The 18,979-nt window shown below is 26.7% G+C and overlaps 2 protein-coding genes across 3 annotated transcripts in view; both read right to left on the reverse strand.

Moving 5' to 3' along the window:
• LOC135922692 (ecotropic viral integration site 5 ortholog-like) overlaps positions 1-14,691 on the reverse strand; it is a 92,969-nt gene extending 78,278 nt beyond the window's left edge. Inside the window, exons 1-2 of one of the 2 annotated variants that reach the window (XM_065457126.1) lie at positions 14,637-14,691; positions 4,751-5,392 (exon numbers count right to left, since the gene is read on the reverse strand). In XM_065457126.1, the coding sequence (XP_065313198.1) occupies positions 4,751-5,211 (461 nt within the window). In that variant the 5' untranslated portion in view covers positions 5,212-5,392; positions 14,637-14,691. The remainder of the gene's footprint in view (positions 1-4,750; positions 5,393-14,636) is intronic. The other variant, XM_065457125.1, reaches the window with a different exon arrangement.
• Positions 14,692-18,064: 3,373 nt separating this feature from the next.
• Positions 18,065-18,622, reverse strand: LOC135923831 (uncharacterized). Its single transcript, XM_065458799.1, has one exon. It carries the CDS (start codon positions 18,620-18,622, stop codon positions 18,065-18,067), a length of 558 nt encoding a protein of 185 aa, XP_065314871.1.
• Positions 18,623-18,979: the final 357 nt, after the last annotated feature.

Consider the following 18,979-nt stretch of genomic DNA (forward strand, 5'->3'; position numbering starts at 1 on the left):
AATGATTATTTTAAAAATGTTATGTCATAATTTTAATGTTTTATATTTAATGTAAACTATAAAAGTTACAATTGTCATAATACTCATCTCAGAACCTTTAAAAATAATTATAATTAAAAAAGGCTAGTTGAGCATGTTTTGAGATGGTTTCACTGATTGTAAAGCATATAAAGGTGACAATTGTCATAATACTTATTTCACATATGTTTTAATTGAAAATAGAGAAAAATGATTATTTCAAACATGAATTAATATTTAATGTGTAAACTATAAAGGTGACAATTGTCATAATATTCATATCAGAACCTATAAAAATAATTTTAGGTAAAAAATAGGCAAGAAAAAAATTTTTGAGCATGTTTCGAGATGGTTTTAATGATTGTAAAAATTGTCACAATCGTTATTTTTGAACTTTTTTAAAGCAAGTAGATAAAAATTTATTAAATATAAAATTAAATGAGGATGTACCATAGAAAAGTGACAATTGTCATAATCGTTATTTTTGAACTTTTTTGAATTTTTTTGAAGCAACAGAGTAAAATAATAAATTGTAAACATGTTAAATTGAAATTTAAATGTAGATGTACCATAGAAAAGTGACAATTGTCATAATCGTTATTTTTAATCTTTTTTGAATTTTTTTGAAGCAAAAGGGTAAAATTATATATTGTAAAAATGTTAAATTAAAATTTCAGTGAAGATGTACCATAGAAATGTGACAATTATCATAATTGTTATCTTTGAACTTTTTTGAATTTTTTTAAAAATATATATTGTAAACCTGTTAAATTAAAATTTCAGTGAATATGTACCATAGAAAAGTGACAATTGTCATAATCGTTATTTTTAATCTTTTTTGAAGAAATTATATATTGTAAACTTATTAAATTAAAATTTCACTGAAGATCTACCATAGAAAAGTGAAAATTGTCTTAATCGTCATTTTTAATCCCTTTTAAATTTTTTTGTTACAGGGTAAAATAATAAATTGTAAACTTGTTAAATTTAAATGTGAATGTACCATAGATAAGTGACAATTGTCATAATGGCCATTTTTAATCTTTTTTTGAAGCAAAAGGGTAAAATAATAAATTATAAACATGTTAAATTAAAATTTAAATGAGGATGTACCATAGAAATGTGACAATTGTCATAAACGTTTATTTTAATCTTTTTTGAATTTTTTTTAAGCAAAAGGGTAAAATTATATATTGTAAACATGTTAAATTAAAATTTCAGTGGAGATCTACCATAGAAAAGTGACAATTATCATTTTTAATTTTTTATTTAATTTTTTTGAACTTACAGGGTAAAATAATAAATTGTAAACATGTTAAACTAAAATTTCAGTGAATATGTACCTTAGATAAGTGACATATCTAATTCTCAACTCCCTTTTGAAATTATTTTAATATATATATTTTGAAATTATCACATTACTCATATCCATTATTTTTAAATTAGGTTAATATGATCTTGTTGGGAAACACTTAAACCTCTGGGCAGATGATAATAGTATCATATGTTAAATTTTTTGAGCCAACCGGAATGGAGTTGAACTAGAAAGATGCATCAATATAAACATGATATTTTTGGGAACAACAAATTTAAAAATATTTTTTCTTTAATCTTTTAAATTAATTTTAGATCTTAGAAACTACTATTTGGATATATCTAGTAAAATATGCACCCCTCTGATTATACTATTCATACAAAAAGCTATTTATATTGTTATCATCTAAATCAGTCATATATATGAATTTTTATTTATTAAAATTTCAATGTAAACAATAACTTTATAATGAAATAGGTTATATAAATAATGATTTAAAATATCACATTATTTAACAATGTACGATTAAGCTTTATAATTAAAATATCATCAAGTATATCTTTGTCTAATCTTGTCCTTAGAGAGGTTACAGTTAGTGCTAATGCACTAAATGCTCTCTCAACTGAGACCTGGGTGCAAGGAGCAGCAAGAATTATTTGAGATAATTTAAATAATCTGCATCTTGGTGTTTTCTTGAAACCCAATATTGCAAAATATTTTGGGAGGATGGCAATCTTTTGTTGTATAATAACGATTTTATTTTTAGCTTCATATCGTTATTACATAGAGGTCCCTTCTTTCAATCACGCTCAATGTATCTCTCTCTCCCTCCTTTATTTATTTTTATTTAATGTTTTGCCTTATGAATTAAAGAAAATAAAATATCTCAAAAAAATGAAATTTGCTGGTGCCAGCGAGGCGGCACCAGATTGAAAAAAAGTAATGTTGTCATATCTGATATCAGTATAGAACTTTTTTCTTAATTGGTTCATTCAAAGGTCTCCCTGATTATTTTTTAGTAATTTTTCCCTCCGATACGATAACAATGCGTTAACAATATTTATTTTAAATTTGATAATGCAAGATATACTATATTTTACAAATTTTGAGTTATATATGGGCGCATTATCCTTAATTATTAGTGAATTCAACGGCAAAATGGATGATAATTCATCCAGGTAAGCTTTAAATTTTATTGCTGTAATGGTACCCAAAACCAATACCTTTTCCCCCTTGAAGGAGGGAGTTTGACGGATGGCCTCTTACCCATAGGCCCATCCATAGTAAGAAATGACGTGAGAATTCTAAATAGAATATATATTGAAATGACATGTTCACATTTTTAGGCAATATTCTTTACAGATATTGATAACATCTGGGGAATTCCGTCTCTCGAGTTCTTTTCCAACCCTTTTTCAGCTCCATCCTATTGATTTAATGAATCTATCAAGATATTCCCGAATCACTCATTATGAGATGAGGTAGTAAATTTTCCACTATATTTCTTATCGTAAATCCATTATTACGTTCTATTAGCTGTATAATTTTATTCAATTCTGTTTATGGCTATTGCAATTTTTTCCTGACTCCAATTGCTATATTTCTTTTGTGGTTTATGATAGGTATCAGAGTTTATTGTAGAATTTATTTGATTGGGTAAAGAATTATTTGTTATACCAAATAAAACAAAATTTGAAATATTTTGAGAATAAGATGGTTCTTCCTGTGAGGAAAAATCTAAAAGATTATATATAATAAACAATATAATGTTAATTGGTACCAACATGTAGATGTAGAAAGATCTAAGAGACCGGAGATAGTGACTCAGCTAAAAACCTGCTCGTTTCAGCAAATAAATTCTAAAATGATCATAACGATTATGACAATTGTCATTTTTCTATGGTACATCCTCTTTTAATTTTAAACATGTTTACAATATATTATTTTATATTTTTGCTTCAAAATAATTCAAAAAAGATTAAAAATAACGATTATGACAATTGTCACTTTTCTATGGTAGATCTCTACTGAAATTTAACGCTATAAATAGGCTTACAATTAAAAATTATAATTCATTAATGGGCTGGAAATAATTTATTAAATTAATTATATTTTATGAAACCCATCTTTGCCATAAAAAAGTGTGATATGCATTAGAAATGATTCAGTGAAAAGGAATAATGTGGGATTCTTGTTTTTTCTTAAGCGCCATCATCATTTAAAATGTATTAACCTTTTCCTTAAATCCCATAAAAAAGTTGAATAACATAACAACAGCCCACAAGCCTTCTATATAAAGTTGAGATATTTGATTGAACATTTCATATTAAAATATATATCTTTTATAAGATTAAGGAATCCTAGAATATGAATCAACACCACCCGCTGTCCGTTAACATTTTTTATAAAGGTTTTTAGACCAACACCTTTTAACCCAGCCAAGCCCGTCAGCTTTTGTGCTAGTCCGAGCAGATCTCTAGCCAAGATTTGTCTACTAATCCTTTATATACTATGACATGGCAAATTATTCCTGCAGTGAATAAATTATATCTCATTTTTATCAAAAAATGGTCCGCCGAATCTTAAAATTTTTTTATTTATTTTATTAAGGTGTAGTGGCGATGATGGTGGCAAGTTCGGAAAGGACTGATAAATTTTAAAAATCGAAGAAACAATATTTCATGATAAATATTAAATATCTTCCATTTATATCAATTTTAATATAATAAATTTTGAGAATAAAGCCAGAAAATATATCAAAATTATAATAAAATAATTAATAACACTAATGGCTATGGTCGATGACCTACCTTTTTCTTTTTACCTATTTAATTTTTTGATACCTTTATATCGTTCGTTAGCTAACTCATTCATTTGATGATTTCTAGGGATTACAATTAATCTTCCCGAAATCCCCCCATATTTAATTAACTTTCAACAATACCTTTAAAACTCGATGTTATTCTATTATATATGCTATGTATGCCCTTTTTGCCGCTAATACTTGGTTTTAAATAATACTCTTGAAAAAATTATAATATAAAAGGTTATTAATGATAAAAAAAATATAAAAAGCTAATATGGGAAATTCGTTTTTGTGATAGTGATATAAAGATATAGATTTTTTTAAAGGCAAAGTGATTGTAAAAAAAAAATGAATATATTTTTGTTTAAAAAAATCGTAATCTTCTACTAAAAGATTATATTTCACACATACGTGATTATATAAAAGCTGGAAAAAAAGTAATAAATTAATTTGCTATAATAGTATTTTTGAAAAAGTTGCGTTTTTTTTGAACGAGTAAAGCTCGTCAGATTTTAAGGTACCGTTTTCAGAACTGAATAAAAGTGTCAAATTGTCAACTTACTAATCGATGTTTTATGTAATAAATATAATTTATTTTTTAAAAAATTAACCTATTAGCTTCTTCCAGTTTGGCCAGCAGGACCAAATCTTGATCAACAAATATGGAGTCATCTTCCATGAGCATTAATCCTTGGTAAACCGGGTCCAGCTTGGACTGTTCCTCCCCGTCGCCCATTCGAGCCACTCCTATCTTTTCCCCATTCTCCTCCAAATCATTCTCTCCACTTTCTTCCGAATGAGCTTTCCCATTTTTGAGCATACATATTTTCCCCGCCTCGTTGAGAGCCGTATCGCTGTCCGAGTTATCGCTCCCGTTGAAAAAATTCCGGTTTTCGAATCCGTTAACAACCAAGATGGAGAGATTTTTTTCATCGTCATCGCCAATGCCCCCGTGACGGCCTGAGCGGGTGGTGGCGTTGATTATCGCCGGTTTCGCTGTATAGGCCGGTTGCCCGTTAAAATTGGCAGTGAATGATTTGGGGTCCACTTCATCGTGGGAGATCTCGAGCATAGAACCGGGTTTAAGTTAAAAAATGATGGTAAATTTAGACCAATGGATAATATATATTTTTAACCCTAAAAAAGGAGTAAGAGTTGGGTGGACTCTAGTTTGTTGAAAAATTGTAAACGAATCGAATTTCTTTCTTTAAATAAATCAATGTGCAGAGTCAATTGCTGGAATTTGATAATTTCTTTAAAAAAATCATGAATATAAATACAAAACATTAATTAGTTAAAAAAAATTATACCATTTTGTTTCGAGAATATCAATATGAACCTTATCAAAATTTATATAATATAATTAATATACTCTACTTATTAATTTTAAAAAAATTAAAAAATGTTACAAATTTACAATATTTACATATAAATTTTGATCGTGTTATTTAAAACGTTAAAGAATAGAATATAGATATTATATAATAATTTTATTTATATTTATTATTTTTTAATATAATCATATTTTTTTAAAAAACAATATTTATTTCAAATTCAAAATAGAAAATAATCGAAATCAACTTAATAAATTGTAAATTCTAATTTTTTTAAAAAAATAAACTATATTTTCAGAAAATTTAAACTAGATGTTAAATAAGGGTAATTGAACCTGTGGACATCTAAATTCTAAATACCGGAAAATGGTTTTAAAATAACCCTCTGTGCCGTTTTTCAGGGTGCAAAATGGAAAGTTAAAAACTAGTGGGGGTGGGGCGGAGTTTGCAATTTAAGACTCGAGGGGTAATTCATATGGAGGAATGGGAAGGAGCAATAGGGAAAAATAGGCATGTTGAACTGAAAACCCTATCAATCGCTGATTAAAAACGCATTCATCTCAATATTATTTAAATAGAAATAAAATCAATTAAGTCTTATTCCTCTCAAAGACAAAATAATTAAAAAATTTATTAGGAAACACGCACCAGTTCCCTTTGCCGCCTTTTTTAAAAGCAATCAGATCCTTAACCCCACCCCACTCCCTCTTATTTTAATCCATGAGCCCCCCCCCCACCACCACCTTAGCAGCACTTTGAACTTAGTAATATAATTTATTAACTAATGTATTTTGCTTTCTTTTAATAGAAAAATAATAATTTTAAATTTTATTTTTTGCCGCAAAAAAAAGGTCAAGGATAAAAGTTTTATTTTGAACAAAATAAATTATTAAATTAATATTTTGCATAAATGTATTATATTACGTATCATATTAATATTGAATTATTGATAGATATTTTTAAAAGTGTGCAAGTGTGTATGTATAAATACTCAGTCAGTAGGCTAGCAACAATACCAATATTTTAATACCAACATCTTTTTGGTTTATAAAATCGGATATTGCGACAGTTTCTAAAAACAATAACACCTAGTGTCAATACCAGTAATTGGGCAAATACAAATATTATTCAAAATTTAAATTAAAACAAATATCTTATATGTGGATTTATTTACTAAATTTTTTTGGTCTTCATTTTGTAGATAACGCTAAAAATATCTTATGTTTAATTTACCTCAAGTGATATATTATTTGTTTTGAATTTACCGCAAAAATATTTTGGGGCAATTATTGGTACAATAATTAAGATTAAATAATATATCGATATCTTATCTACACTTATTAGATAACTTTAGCATCTGTGATAACAATATTTTTGTGTCTATGGAAATAATATCAATTTATTTAAGATATCGTATTTGAAGTCAAAAATCTTTAAAAAAAATCAAAACTTAAATAATTTTGACTATGAAATTTTTTTCTAATTTACAAGGAGAATCATGCAGCTAACTCAAGAGTTTTAATAATAAAAAATAATAAATATATATTTATTTAAAAAATTACTGATCTTTGACACTCGACTTTTGTTATGGATGGAAAAGGAAGGGTTGTGATAAGGAAATTTTTACCACATTTACATGAATGAAAGTGAAGGGGGGGGGGGAATACGATGTTAATTTCAACATTATATTATATAGTTTTTTTATAATAAAAAGAAGATTTTTTACGTTTATTCATTTATTTCATGTAAGAAATCTATTTGTATTATATACCACACTTCATTATTTGATAATAATTTTAAATTCATTTGTGAATAAATGAAATGACATTTTATTTTTAAATATTTTTACAAGAGCCTGAACGGAGGAAAAAAATATCAGATAATAGCATAATTTTTGTTTCATCTTATTCCTTATTTCTTCCTTCTATTTTTTATTCATTCCATTTATTTTTGTTTTACACAGTGAGACGCGCAATAATACAAACTAACCCTTAATCTTGAATCTGTTATTTATAAGAAAAGACAAAGCAAACAGAATTATAGTAAAAGAACCTAGAACCTAAATTTACCTTTAATTATATTTTTTTAAACTAATTATTTTTACTTCTAATTATTAGAAGCTTCTTATCGAAAACAATTTATAGAATTATATTATATAAATTCGAATAGAAAATAATCGGCAAATCATTACCTGTTCGAAGTAAAATTAAGCTGAGGAATCGATGACACATAATTATTATATATGTCGCGCCCTTTGAAGTGTTCAATATGACACATTATATTACAACTCCTTCTAACATATCCCCCCCCCAATATAATTAATCGTAAATTATTTATTAATTTTTTATTAAAGTCAAGTAATTCAATTCATTCGAGTTTATTAAATTTTATAAATAAATTTTGATAAGAAACTTATAAAAAAACATAAAAATATGCTATAAATTATAATATATATATAAATAAAAGGTAATCAAGAGCGAAGGTGTCAAAAATGTCACTATAAAAGATAAGAAGGAAGGGCAAGGGGGGGGGGGGGTTATAAAGGATGATAAAAATGGTTATGATTTTTTTTCAAAAAAAGGATATTAAAAAAAACATAATTTCCTTGAATGGGAATGGGAAACCATTCTTCTAACTGGGTGAAAAATCTTGGAAAATAAGAAAATAATAAGATATCTTTTAAGGTTTCGTTATTTAAAAAAAAAATTGACTTAAACCCAAACCGATCATTTGGGGGTGGGGGGGAGGGGGGTCTGCTCGCACCGCAAGGGCTGGCGGATTCTTTTTCATATAAGTTTTTGTGATTGAGATGAAAAAATTATGGCATATTAAGCAACACCAATATTATATATGCCTTAACGAAAAAGATTATAATATAATCTTATTATCGGCTTGACGATGAATTAAAAATTTCGGAGCGAGTTCGAGCTAAAAAAAAAATTATAAAAATTTCGGAGGAGATTGAAGTTGGCGGTCTCCCCTGCATTCACATCACATAGCGCGAATATTCGGCGAAGTAAACTAAATATGCTGTGTTTTTGTATATTTCGCCGCGAATTAGCGCTAAATGTGAATGCAGGGAAATCAGGCAATCAATTTGTGGACTTAACATGTGTCAACTTTAAAAACGAGGTCAGAGATGGATGATGGACAAGGCATGACAATCAAAATGAAGGCTAATGATAATATACCACATCGTCGGACAACATATAATATTTAAACAAATTTTATTTTATTAAACTATTTTTATTAACCCCCTTCCAGTTGATTTCAGAAAAAAAGGGATCTAACCTTCTAAACCACAGCTATCATTTAAAAATTGATATTCTTTTCTGTGTAAGGATAATTGGCGTGTTTTGCTTCTTATAATCATTACTCGAAAACCAGTCAGCCAATAAAGATGATGAATAATAAGAGATAACACATATAAAATGAACCTCTGGCGAGTCATCTACAGAAAAGATTAACTAAAGTTTTTTTGTCCAGCGACTACAGCCTTCGTTTATTTTTCGAAAAATTATATAAGCTCATCCTCTTCGCGAAATATGTCAATGGTTTTTTTAAAAAACAGTAAAAATATTATCATGTAATGCATCTATCCCTGAAGATTTTAGCTCAGTGAGCCAAGCTTTAACTAAAAAATCGTTTTATCCACCATGAATTATGAGTAAAATGAATTTCTTAATAGACCTAGGGATAAATTTTAATGTCTAGTTGTTATTAAAAAGCCAGATTGGGTCAATTTTTGAAAATGGCCCGATTAAGATTATAATCAAAATAATTTTATGTAAGTCTGGAAACTTATCGTAGATGGCAGAAATATTTGGATATCTATCTCGAGGCTTACATAATATTATTTTGGTTAAAATCTTAATCGGAGTTTTTTAAAATCGACTTAATTGGGCTTCTTAACAACACTGCTAATTATCATACCAGATCAATTAACAAATGTTCATAGGAGTACGCAGGGGGAAAATCAGTTCCCCCTTGATGAATTCTCAAGTTTCCTTCAATAAAAATAATACCTCTATAATACCCCCTCCCCCGTCTTTTCCAAAAAAAATAAATATAACATGTAGTTATAAACAGCAATTTTATAAAAAATATAAGTATAAGTTAACAATTCTTTAAAATAATGACTATAGAAATGTTTCAGAGAAGAAAAGGTTTTAAAAAAATAAACTGAAACCAAAATTATTTTTAGAAAATAATCAAATGCTTATTAACAAAAGGCCTAAGACTCTCCGTTAAAATTTATGAAGGAAACCATTGAAAAGCCCCCCCCCCACTAGTATTGTTAAAGGCCCTATTAAGATTTTAATAAAAAAGTTATATTATGTAAGCCTGGAGATTTTGATTTGCCAAATCTCGAATCTTACATAATATTATTTTGGCTAAAATCGTAATCAAACTGTTAAATCGGCCCAAATCGGGCTGTTTAACAACACTACCCCCCCCCCCCATCCATAAAAATTCTATTTACGTGTATATCAGTTCAAGGGCTTAAAACATTGTGCAGGTGAGCGGGCGAGTTAATTCAAAACAATAAACGGGTGAGCGTTCAACCCCGTCCATTGCATACCTCAGTGCCATAGTCATGAATCAGGATAGAAAGGTCATTCAAATTTTATTGAATAACTTGTGGGGCGAGGAAGGGGGAGGTTATGATATTTTAGGTCGGATTAAAAATAATTATTTATCATTGCTATCATTTTATATTTCAATGTGATTATTTGTCATTAAATAAAATTTATATTTAAATTATATAGTATATATTTATACTAATAAATGTGGAATTTAATTTTAATTATGTTAATATTAAACATGGAGCCGGAGGTAACATTACCATTAAATTATAGGCCCGAGGCCCGAAAAATATGAAAGTTATGTTTCCTTCCTATACTTCAGTTTTTTTGCATAATCGAATATCACATTTATAAAATAAATTTCAAAAAATTTAGGAGTTTGAAAATATTCTCATTTATTTTGTAATTAATACAATAGATATAAAACATCATTAAATTATAGTGTTGTAAACAACGAAGTTCGTTTTGAACCGTTGGTGAACGAAGTTTATTTTTGAACGTGTTCGTGAACGAAGTTCGTTTTGAATGCGTTCGTGAACGAAGTTCGTTTTTTTTGAAAAAATGATGAAGGGCGTTTCTTTTATTTTTGACGAACTTTGATCGTGAACGCGTTTCTTTTTTATGACGAACGTGTTCAAATTTAACGTTCCTTCAATTTTAAAACACCTTTTATTTTTATTTATATGAAAAATTTAATATTTTATAAACAACTGTTTTTCCTTTTCACATTTCAATTTTTTTTAACACACCATTATTATAGTTTATTAATTTGAATATTATTGTTTATATTTTAATTTAATAGATTAACATAGGCATGGATATTATTATTTCATCATCAACATCTGATTCTAAAAATTCAAAATCAGATTAATTAACATTACCATTATGATAAATGTTTTACAGTAAAATTCTATATTGTAGGAACTAATTCAATACTTTCAAATATAAACGGTGCCCAAAAAGTATTATATAAGTTTTAAAATCTTCAAGTTCCAATTTAAAACGACATTTGATTGTAATATTACTTATTTTATATAATATTACTAAGTAAAATCATTTTTGAAGAAAAAATGCATTTGGGCTATTTGACCCCAACAATAACGATAGTTATTTTAAAATTAAAAAAAATTAGTGGTCTAAAATATGAACAACCATTGATAGACACCGTATTAAATGGGATTAATAAAAGGTATTAAGCCTATCACTATCAAATTAATAACATATTTTATTTTTTTAAAGATTTGAACATATATATATGAAGACTCAGTATGTTCTTTCTGCAATTATACATCCAGTTATTTAAACTTCAACGGCCATAAATAAAACTTCCACAGAACGAACATTTAAAAAATAAACTTATCGCGTTATTGAAAAAATGCATAATCCTAGAAATGATAATGCAAGAACTGTTAATTTCGAGATATCCTTTTTTTAACAAGGAAGTAGAGGATGGATTGGAAGAGGATAACTTATCTCACTTTTTTACAGCAAAGGACAAAATAAATGTTTTTAATAAATTCCCAGAGTTAAAAGAGTTTTTTATTAAGTATAATATCGCAATCCCCTCATCTGCCCCTGTAGAGCACGTTTTATAGTTAATGCAGTACTAACTGCCAAGCGTTCCTGTATATCAAATGAAAATTTTGAAAAACTAATTGTTATTAAAAATTAATAAGAAAATTTTTTTATAAAAATATCTTTTTTTCACTATATTATATTGTATTTATAATTATATTATAAAAATTAAACTATAATATATTGTGTTATAAAAACTATAAAACATTTATTTAAATATTAAATTAAATTTTTAAAAAAATTTATCATAAAATTTTGACCGAACGTGAACACGTTCCTTTTTTTAGAAAGTGAACGTGAACGCGTTCGATTTTTGTCAATGAACGTTGAATGAGTTCGATTTTTCTTAGAAATGTTTACAGCACTATTAAATTATCAAAAATTTTACTGAATATTTAAATTTATTGCATAAACATTAAAATATAGAATATAATTTTTAAAAAAATTGAGTTTGAGATTTGTTTACTGTATGCTTAATTTTTTTAAAAAAATCGGCCCACGGGTCCCAACGGGCAATGAGCCGTGTCCAAATCGAAAAAAATTGCCGCCGGACCATGGGCGGACTTGGGGCCAAAAAATCTCGATTTTGCAAATTTATCCTAAATATAATAGGTTGCTAGAAATCCTTTTTCTTAAAAAAATATGTAAAGCCGTTAACACTACATATCCTTGTAGGTAAATTTTTCCAAATTTTTTCCCCAGAAATGTGTTTATTTTAGGTCCTTTATCGTTATCTAAAAGTTCAAATTTTAATCTTTATAAGATACAAGTTTTTTCATCACATTGGGGTATATTTGAACATTCCCAAAAACATCTACATGAGTTGTCAACTTTACTATAAAAAGTAACGCCGTTATATTTCGCAACACTCTATAAAAAATATTGATACGTTACTTTGTTTTAAAAAGTATTAAAGTCATTACTATGAAAAAAATTGAATTGTTTTCCTTTTACCAATCGATATATATTATCTAATTCGGAATTTGAAATAAATTGTTGGACAGAATATTTTTTACACGTTATGATTCCATAAATATATTAATAATCAATTTTTTTCAACTATTTTAATGCTGATTTTTTAAAATTTCTAAGATCTTTGTCTCTCAACACCTCTTTTGCTGTATAGAACATTTGTTCAATAGGTGATGAGGGTGGCAAGGATGTACTATATTTTATCAATGTCATACTTCCAAAGTTTCAAAATTTTTAAGATCTTCTTTTGGCAAATGATAGCATAATTAGTGAAATTTTGACATTTAGATAATATTTGTTTGACTAAAATCTTGATCTAGCTGTCTTTTTAGTTGGTGAAATTGAGATAAAACAGACATCTTCCTCACAAAAATTTTTTTTTTCCCATCTTAGAAATGAGCCTTGTCACAAATCCTCTCCATATATGCCTTATTATCAATATTTTTCATCAAAAATAAATCAAATAATGTTTATTTTATTCATTTACCCTAAAAGAAATTTGCATAATAAGCAGTACACTCTTATTTAACTGACACCCAATGGAGAAATAAAAAAATAACAGCTTTGCAATTTTTTATATAAATATTATACCTAAACACGATTAAAATATACTAATATTAAAATATAAAGAACATAAAAAGTAGCAAGTTACTTTAATGCTTTACTTTTTCCCAATAGTAATGGCAAACAACTTTAATTTTGTTATACAGCACTATTATATTATGAATAATAAAATATTAAAAATATATTTTATAAAAGAGATTTACAAATTATTTTTTAAATGTCTCATTTGAGCAATTTCAAAAAGATTGAGGTTTTGTAGGGTAGCCGAAGATATTAACATGTTAAATTTTGGCTAAAGCTTTAAACAAATTTGGGGTAATTAAAATTTATTTACATTATGAGACATAAAGTCATTATTAAATATTAATGTAAACCTTTTTTCAAAAAAAAATTGTTATTATACTAAAACTGAATTCACTATCCCACTTCATTGATATTGGGCCACTCTTAATTTTTTTTGGCTTACTAAAAACTTAATTTTTTTTGGCTTACTAACAAAATTTAATTTAAAAAAAAGTTGGGCAAGCCTAAAATCTGAAAAACTTTATTATTATAAAATACTAATCACCCAGCTATATTAAAATTGTGTTAAACCTGCCTCTGCTATTATTACTATAAATTAACAAGATTGACACACAGTCCGATTTCCATATAAACTATCATTGAATCTTCAATGAAATTAAATCTAAATGTTTTCAATAGGATTGAATGTTGGAGAATGTTAATAGATTGATATTAAGATCTTTTCAAAGTTTTTGCAGATTTACTAGTATGACAAGGAAATCTCTCTTACTGGAAGGCATGATTTGCTTCATGCCTTAATAAATGAATAGATTTGACAATATCAGTACTTAGTTGTTGATATCTTGATATCTAACAGTAATTATTATGTTATTTATAAATAGAATACATCCTGGGCCATTTGTAGTCTATCATTAATATGGAAATTTAATAGTTATTTGTACGCAATTATTAAGGAAAGTGTTTTTGTTCTTATAACACTATTTTTTAATGTCCCAAAATATAAATAAAATTTTGATTCATCACTGATTATGTACCCCATTGCTCATTTATCTAGTTTTTTAAATCACGAATTAGGTATTTTATATAAGAAAAAATATTTTTAAAAAAAACACTTTTCTCATACCTCATAATACAAGTTTTAAGTATATTTACTTAAAATATAAGTAACCTAAAAATTAAATCTAATATATTGAAATAATTTTTTAATTAACTTAATATTCTATTTAAGCAATAAAAATAAAAAATATATATTCCATAAGTTTTTAATTTAAATTAAGCAATAAATAAAATTTTATAGGATAAAATAAGATAATTTATAAATTAGTATCAGTTTGGGTAAATTGTCACAAATTAGCATTTTAACCATTTATATATGAATTATATTTATAAACTTCACAAAAATATAATATATTTTAAATATCATATTCATAGGTTTTTATTACCTTTCTTATCATCGTGTCAGGTCATTATATTCCATATGAATTCAGGTAAATTATTATAAATCCGCTAGAAAACTATTTCTTTTTTAATAAGTATGTTTAACTTTATATCAAATATTCAATATAAAATTACATCATATAGCTTGCCATATCCCATACATATATAAATGCGCAAAATTTAGAGAGGAGTAATAATATATTTTTGATTTTAGGCTATTTCGCGAATATATATTTTTTTTTGTAAATTTTGGAGTATTTCTTCAATTTACACCTCATCATTAACTGGGTAGTTATAATACCTGTAAGTAATTTACCATATATTCTTTTGAATTATCTTTAAAATTACTTAAATTATATATTTAAACCATATGTTTTATTTATAAATATTATGTACTAGGTAATTAATTTAAATGAATCTAAAATTGCAAATAACATATAATACTAGTTAATTTAGGCGGGTATTATGTTGTATAATTTTATAATAAAAATAATAAAATTTAAGTTTCAACTCAAAGATATTGCCGATATCTCATTAAAACTTAGGTTGTTAATCACATGAGTTATCGATTTGTTATTAAAAAAAAAATTTACCATACCTAATCCATATCTCTTAAATCTTTAATTAACCACAAATCCCATCCCAATCTATCTTAACTTCAATTCCACTCTATATCCTTACTTCGGTTCTTAGGCGTTTTCAGTGGAAGGAGGGGGTGGTAATCCCCCTCCCCTCCAGAAATATACTTCTTGGGAATATCATTTCAAGCTAATAAAAAATATTTTCATCCTCCCCTTCCCCACCTCCTGTCCACCAAATATATATATACAAATATCTTAAACAATAATTTGAAAGAAAGAATGTATAAGTTGTTCATTGTTTAAACTAAAACCAATGACTCTAATTCGTAAAAAAAAGCATTTATATAGTGTCACTATAAAGGGGGGGGGGCGTGCAGGGATTTGAGCTCCTTGAAAAATTTGAAGAGCTCCCTTAATATTTTGTTTTTTATATCAAATGTAAGAAAGTAATTTTGGAGGTTATTTTAAAAATATTTTAAAAATTGTTTGAGCCCCCTGAGATTGTAAGGGCTGTGACTCCCCTATTTATATCTAAAAAATTGATAAACCAAATTTAAGAAATGAAATATAAGCCAAGGCAAGTCTTAAGAAAAAAGAGGAATTTTTTATAATTACTATTAATGTGTCCTTAAAATTATTAAATAATATAATATATAAAATTTGATTTTTTATAAAGGGAATAACTTTGATTTCTCTTTAATAAAAGTAAAATTTGTTTAGTTCCACCATTATCTTGTTTTATGTTGCCATCTCTTGGTAACTAATTTTATACAATTTAAATAATGATAATATGTTGTTTTTATTAAAATTAACCTTCTTTCCTATAAAAATTTTTTATAGCTATGTATAGACTGAGAAACCCTGCCGAAGACTGCTAAGAAAAGGGTGTGGGGAACGAAGCCCCTAGAAATTTATTAATACCCTTATTAAGAAAATATGTTTTAGGTGTTAATTAAGAAAATTTCTTCATATAGACATTATTTGAGCAAAGTTATTATATATTAACAGAATGATTAAAACAGATACATGGTGTTAATATATTTGGACTGAATTTTTTATTTCTTTTTCACTGTCTTAATTATAATATTTACCTTACGGACTGATTTAATTATTTCTACAAGTCTTCAAAAACAACGTGCGCCGATTTCAAAGACACTGTTAACCCAGATCTTGATGATTTTAAATACCCTATATCTAGAATCAACGATTTAATTGCCAAATTAGCTAGAAGCAAGAAGTTCAGCAAAATAGATTTTTAACAAGCCTTCCTTCAAATCCCCATTCATAAGGACTCTAGAGATTTACTTACAATATCCGCGCACAAGTAATACTTCAGATTCACAAGACTTCCATTCGAACTTAAAACGTTTTCAGCCATATTTAAACAGACACTGTAACAAATTTCTGGAGATTTAAAAGATGTAATATTCTATATAGGCGACTTATTAATCACAAGTGATAACAACGAGATACACTTGGAGAATATAAAGAAAGTATTTGAAAGGATCATTAAATACTGATTAACACCTAATTTTGACAAAAGTTCGTTCCTGCAAGATGAAATACGATTTTTGACACACGACATAGACAAAGAAGGTGTACATCCTAATAGTGCAGTGGCGTCACTGGGGGGGGGGGGGAGAGAGTCGCAGGGACTCGAGCCCCCTAAAAAATTTGAATAGCCCCCTGAAGCAAAAAAAATTTTTTTAAATGGAATCTTAACCCCTTGAACTAAAAATAAATTTTTTTGATTAGCCCCTGAACGATTTCTTTTATGATTCTATTAAGTAATATATAGATTTCATTTTATTATTAAAAATTAATAAGACTGTCTAAATTTTTATTAAATGAATATTATATTAGGTTAGATTAATACACATAAATTATATTTTCACTATGTCAGCTTGCAATCAAATTCTGTGTTAAAAATAGAATAACAATATCACTCACTAAATATTAATTTCGCATTAACAGTTGAAGCTTAATTGACTATTATTGTTTAAATTATTATATAAACCTAATTAAATAAATATAATCATTTATTAATTGAAAAATAACAAATTAATTTAATATTGTAATTAGCTGAGTTCAAAATGACTAATCAACTGTATATTTATTTTTAAATTAAATTATCATACCTATTCCTAAAAATATTTTCAAGGTCCAAATAAGTATAAGAGATTTCTTTATAAAAAGTAAGTAAATGGACATATAATATAATTTTCTATTACAGGGTTTCCCATCCAAAAAAGGAAAAGTCCCAATCAAAAAAGGAAAAGGTTCAATCAAAAAAGGAAAAGTGTCAAACAAAAAAGGAAAAGTGTCAAACAAAAAAGGAAAAAGTTCAATCAAAAAAGGAAAAGGTCCGATCAAAAAAGGAAAATTGTCAATCAAAAAATTAAAATTCCCAAAGGTTAAGGAAAGAGTCCAATCAAAAAAGGAAAAGTGTCAAACAAAAAAGGAAAAGGTTCAATCAAAAAAGGAAAAGTGTCAAACAAAAAAGGAAAAGTGTCAATCGAAAAAGGAAAATTCCCAAAAGAAAAGGGTCAATCAAAAAAGGAAAATTTCCATTCAAAAAAGGAAAATCGTAATTTTTTAAAAAAAATATATAAACTTTTCAATTTTTTTTAAATTTATTTATTTTTGTCATTCCTTCTTATTTTATTTCTAACTTTTTGCGATTTCTTTATTTTATTTGTATCTTTTCTCACTATATCTTTTCTCAATTTTTTTTCTTCTCATTTTTGATAATTCTTTTAAGTATATTTAATTTTCATATAATTTTTTACATATGAAATTATTTAATTACAATTACGATATATATTTAATATAGTACGAAACAAAAATTTATATTAATCATTAATAATTTCTCCCCTTCTACATGGGATATATGTCTCCATATTTCTAAAATAATTTTTTGCATTTTCTTCAGATATTCCTCTTTCTCCATGTTCTATATAACGAATTAATTCTTCCTCGTTACTAGGATTTTTATTTCTGACAAAATCCTTCCATTGAAAAAACACATTCTCTATAGGATTAAGATACGGACTGTAGGGTGGTAAATATTTCAATGTATGTCCTTTTCTTTCGATCGATTCCCTAATTGAATGATTGTGATGAAATGGAACATTATCCATCACAAAAATCATATTAATCATGTTAGGTTCTTCAAAATGATTTAATATTTCATTTATATAGTTGCTAAAATATATAGCATTGCAAGGGCCATCAAGAACTTCGAATCGAAATATTCCTGCAATTGTGAGAGCCGCAATGATAGTGTAATTTATTGTCTTTATTCCTTGAACATTTTTAATTGCCTTTTTATTTATTTGGGAATATCCATATAATCGCCTCATTGATATTGAAAACCCGCTCTCATCGATAAATATAAATTTTTCCTTCATATATGATACATCTACAAACCAATTCGCTTATTCTTTGCGAATCTCTATATTTGATTCGTTATTTTCTCTAACTGAACGTAATGATACTCTTTTAAAGCTGTACCTAAATCCTGAGAGTAACCTTGATACCGTATTTTTTGATATTTCCACATCATATCTTTCTTTAATGATTTAACATAACCTTTTTAAGGATAAAGTGCAATCCAAATTTATACAATTTAATATATATTCTTCCTGCTCTTTATTTAATTTCTTGCGTGCGCCTTTGGGTAAGCCATATTTTATTCCATTTTTGAAATGAGAGTATTTAATATTTGTCACTGTAGCTTACTTTAAAACATGATGCTATATTTTTGA

Source organism: Gordionus sp. m RMFG-2023, chromosome 1, assembly GCF_954871325.1.
Source record: "Gordionus sp. m RMFG-2023 chromosome 1, tfGorSpeb1-WG-v2, whole genome shotgun sequence".
Lineage (NCBI taxonomy): Eukaryota > Metazoa > Nematomorpha > Gordioida > Chordodea > Parachordodidae > Gordionus > Gordionus sp. m RMFG-2023.

What these genes read in the sequence shown, in the direction of transcription:
- LOC135923831 (XM_065458799.1), bottom strand. Translation starts at nt 18,622, where the DNA reads ATGAAGGAAAAATTTATATTTATCGATGAGAGCGGGTTTTCAATATCA.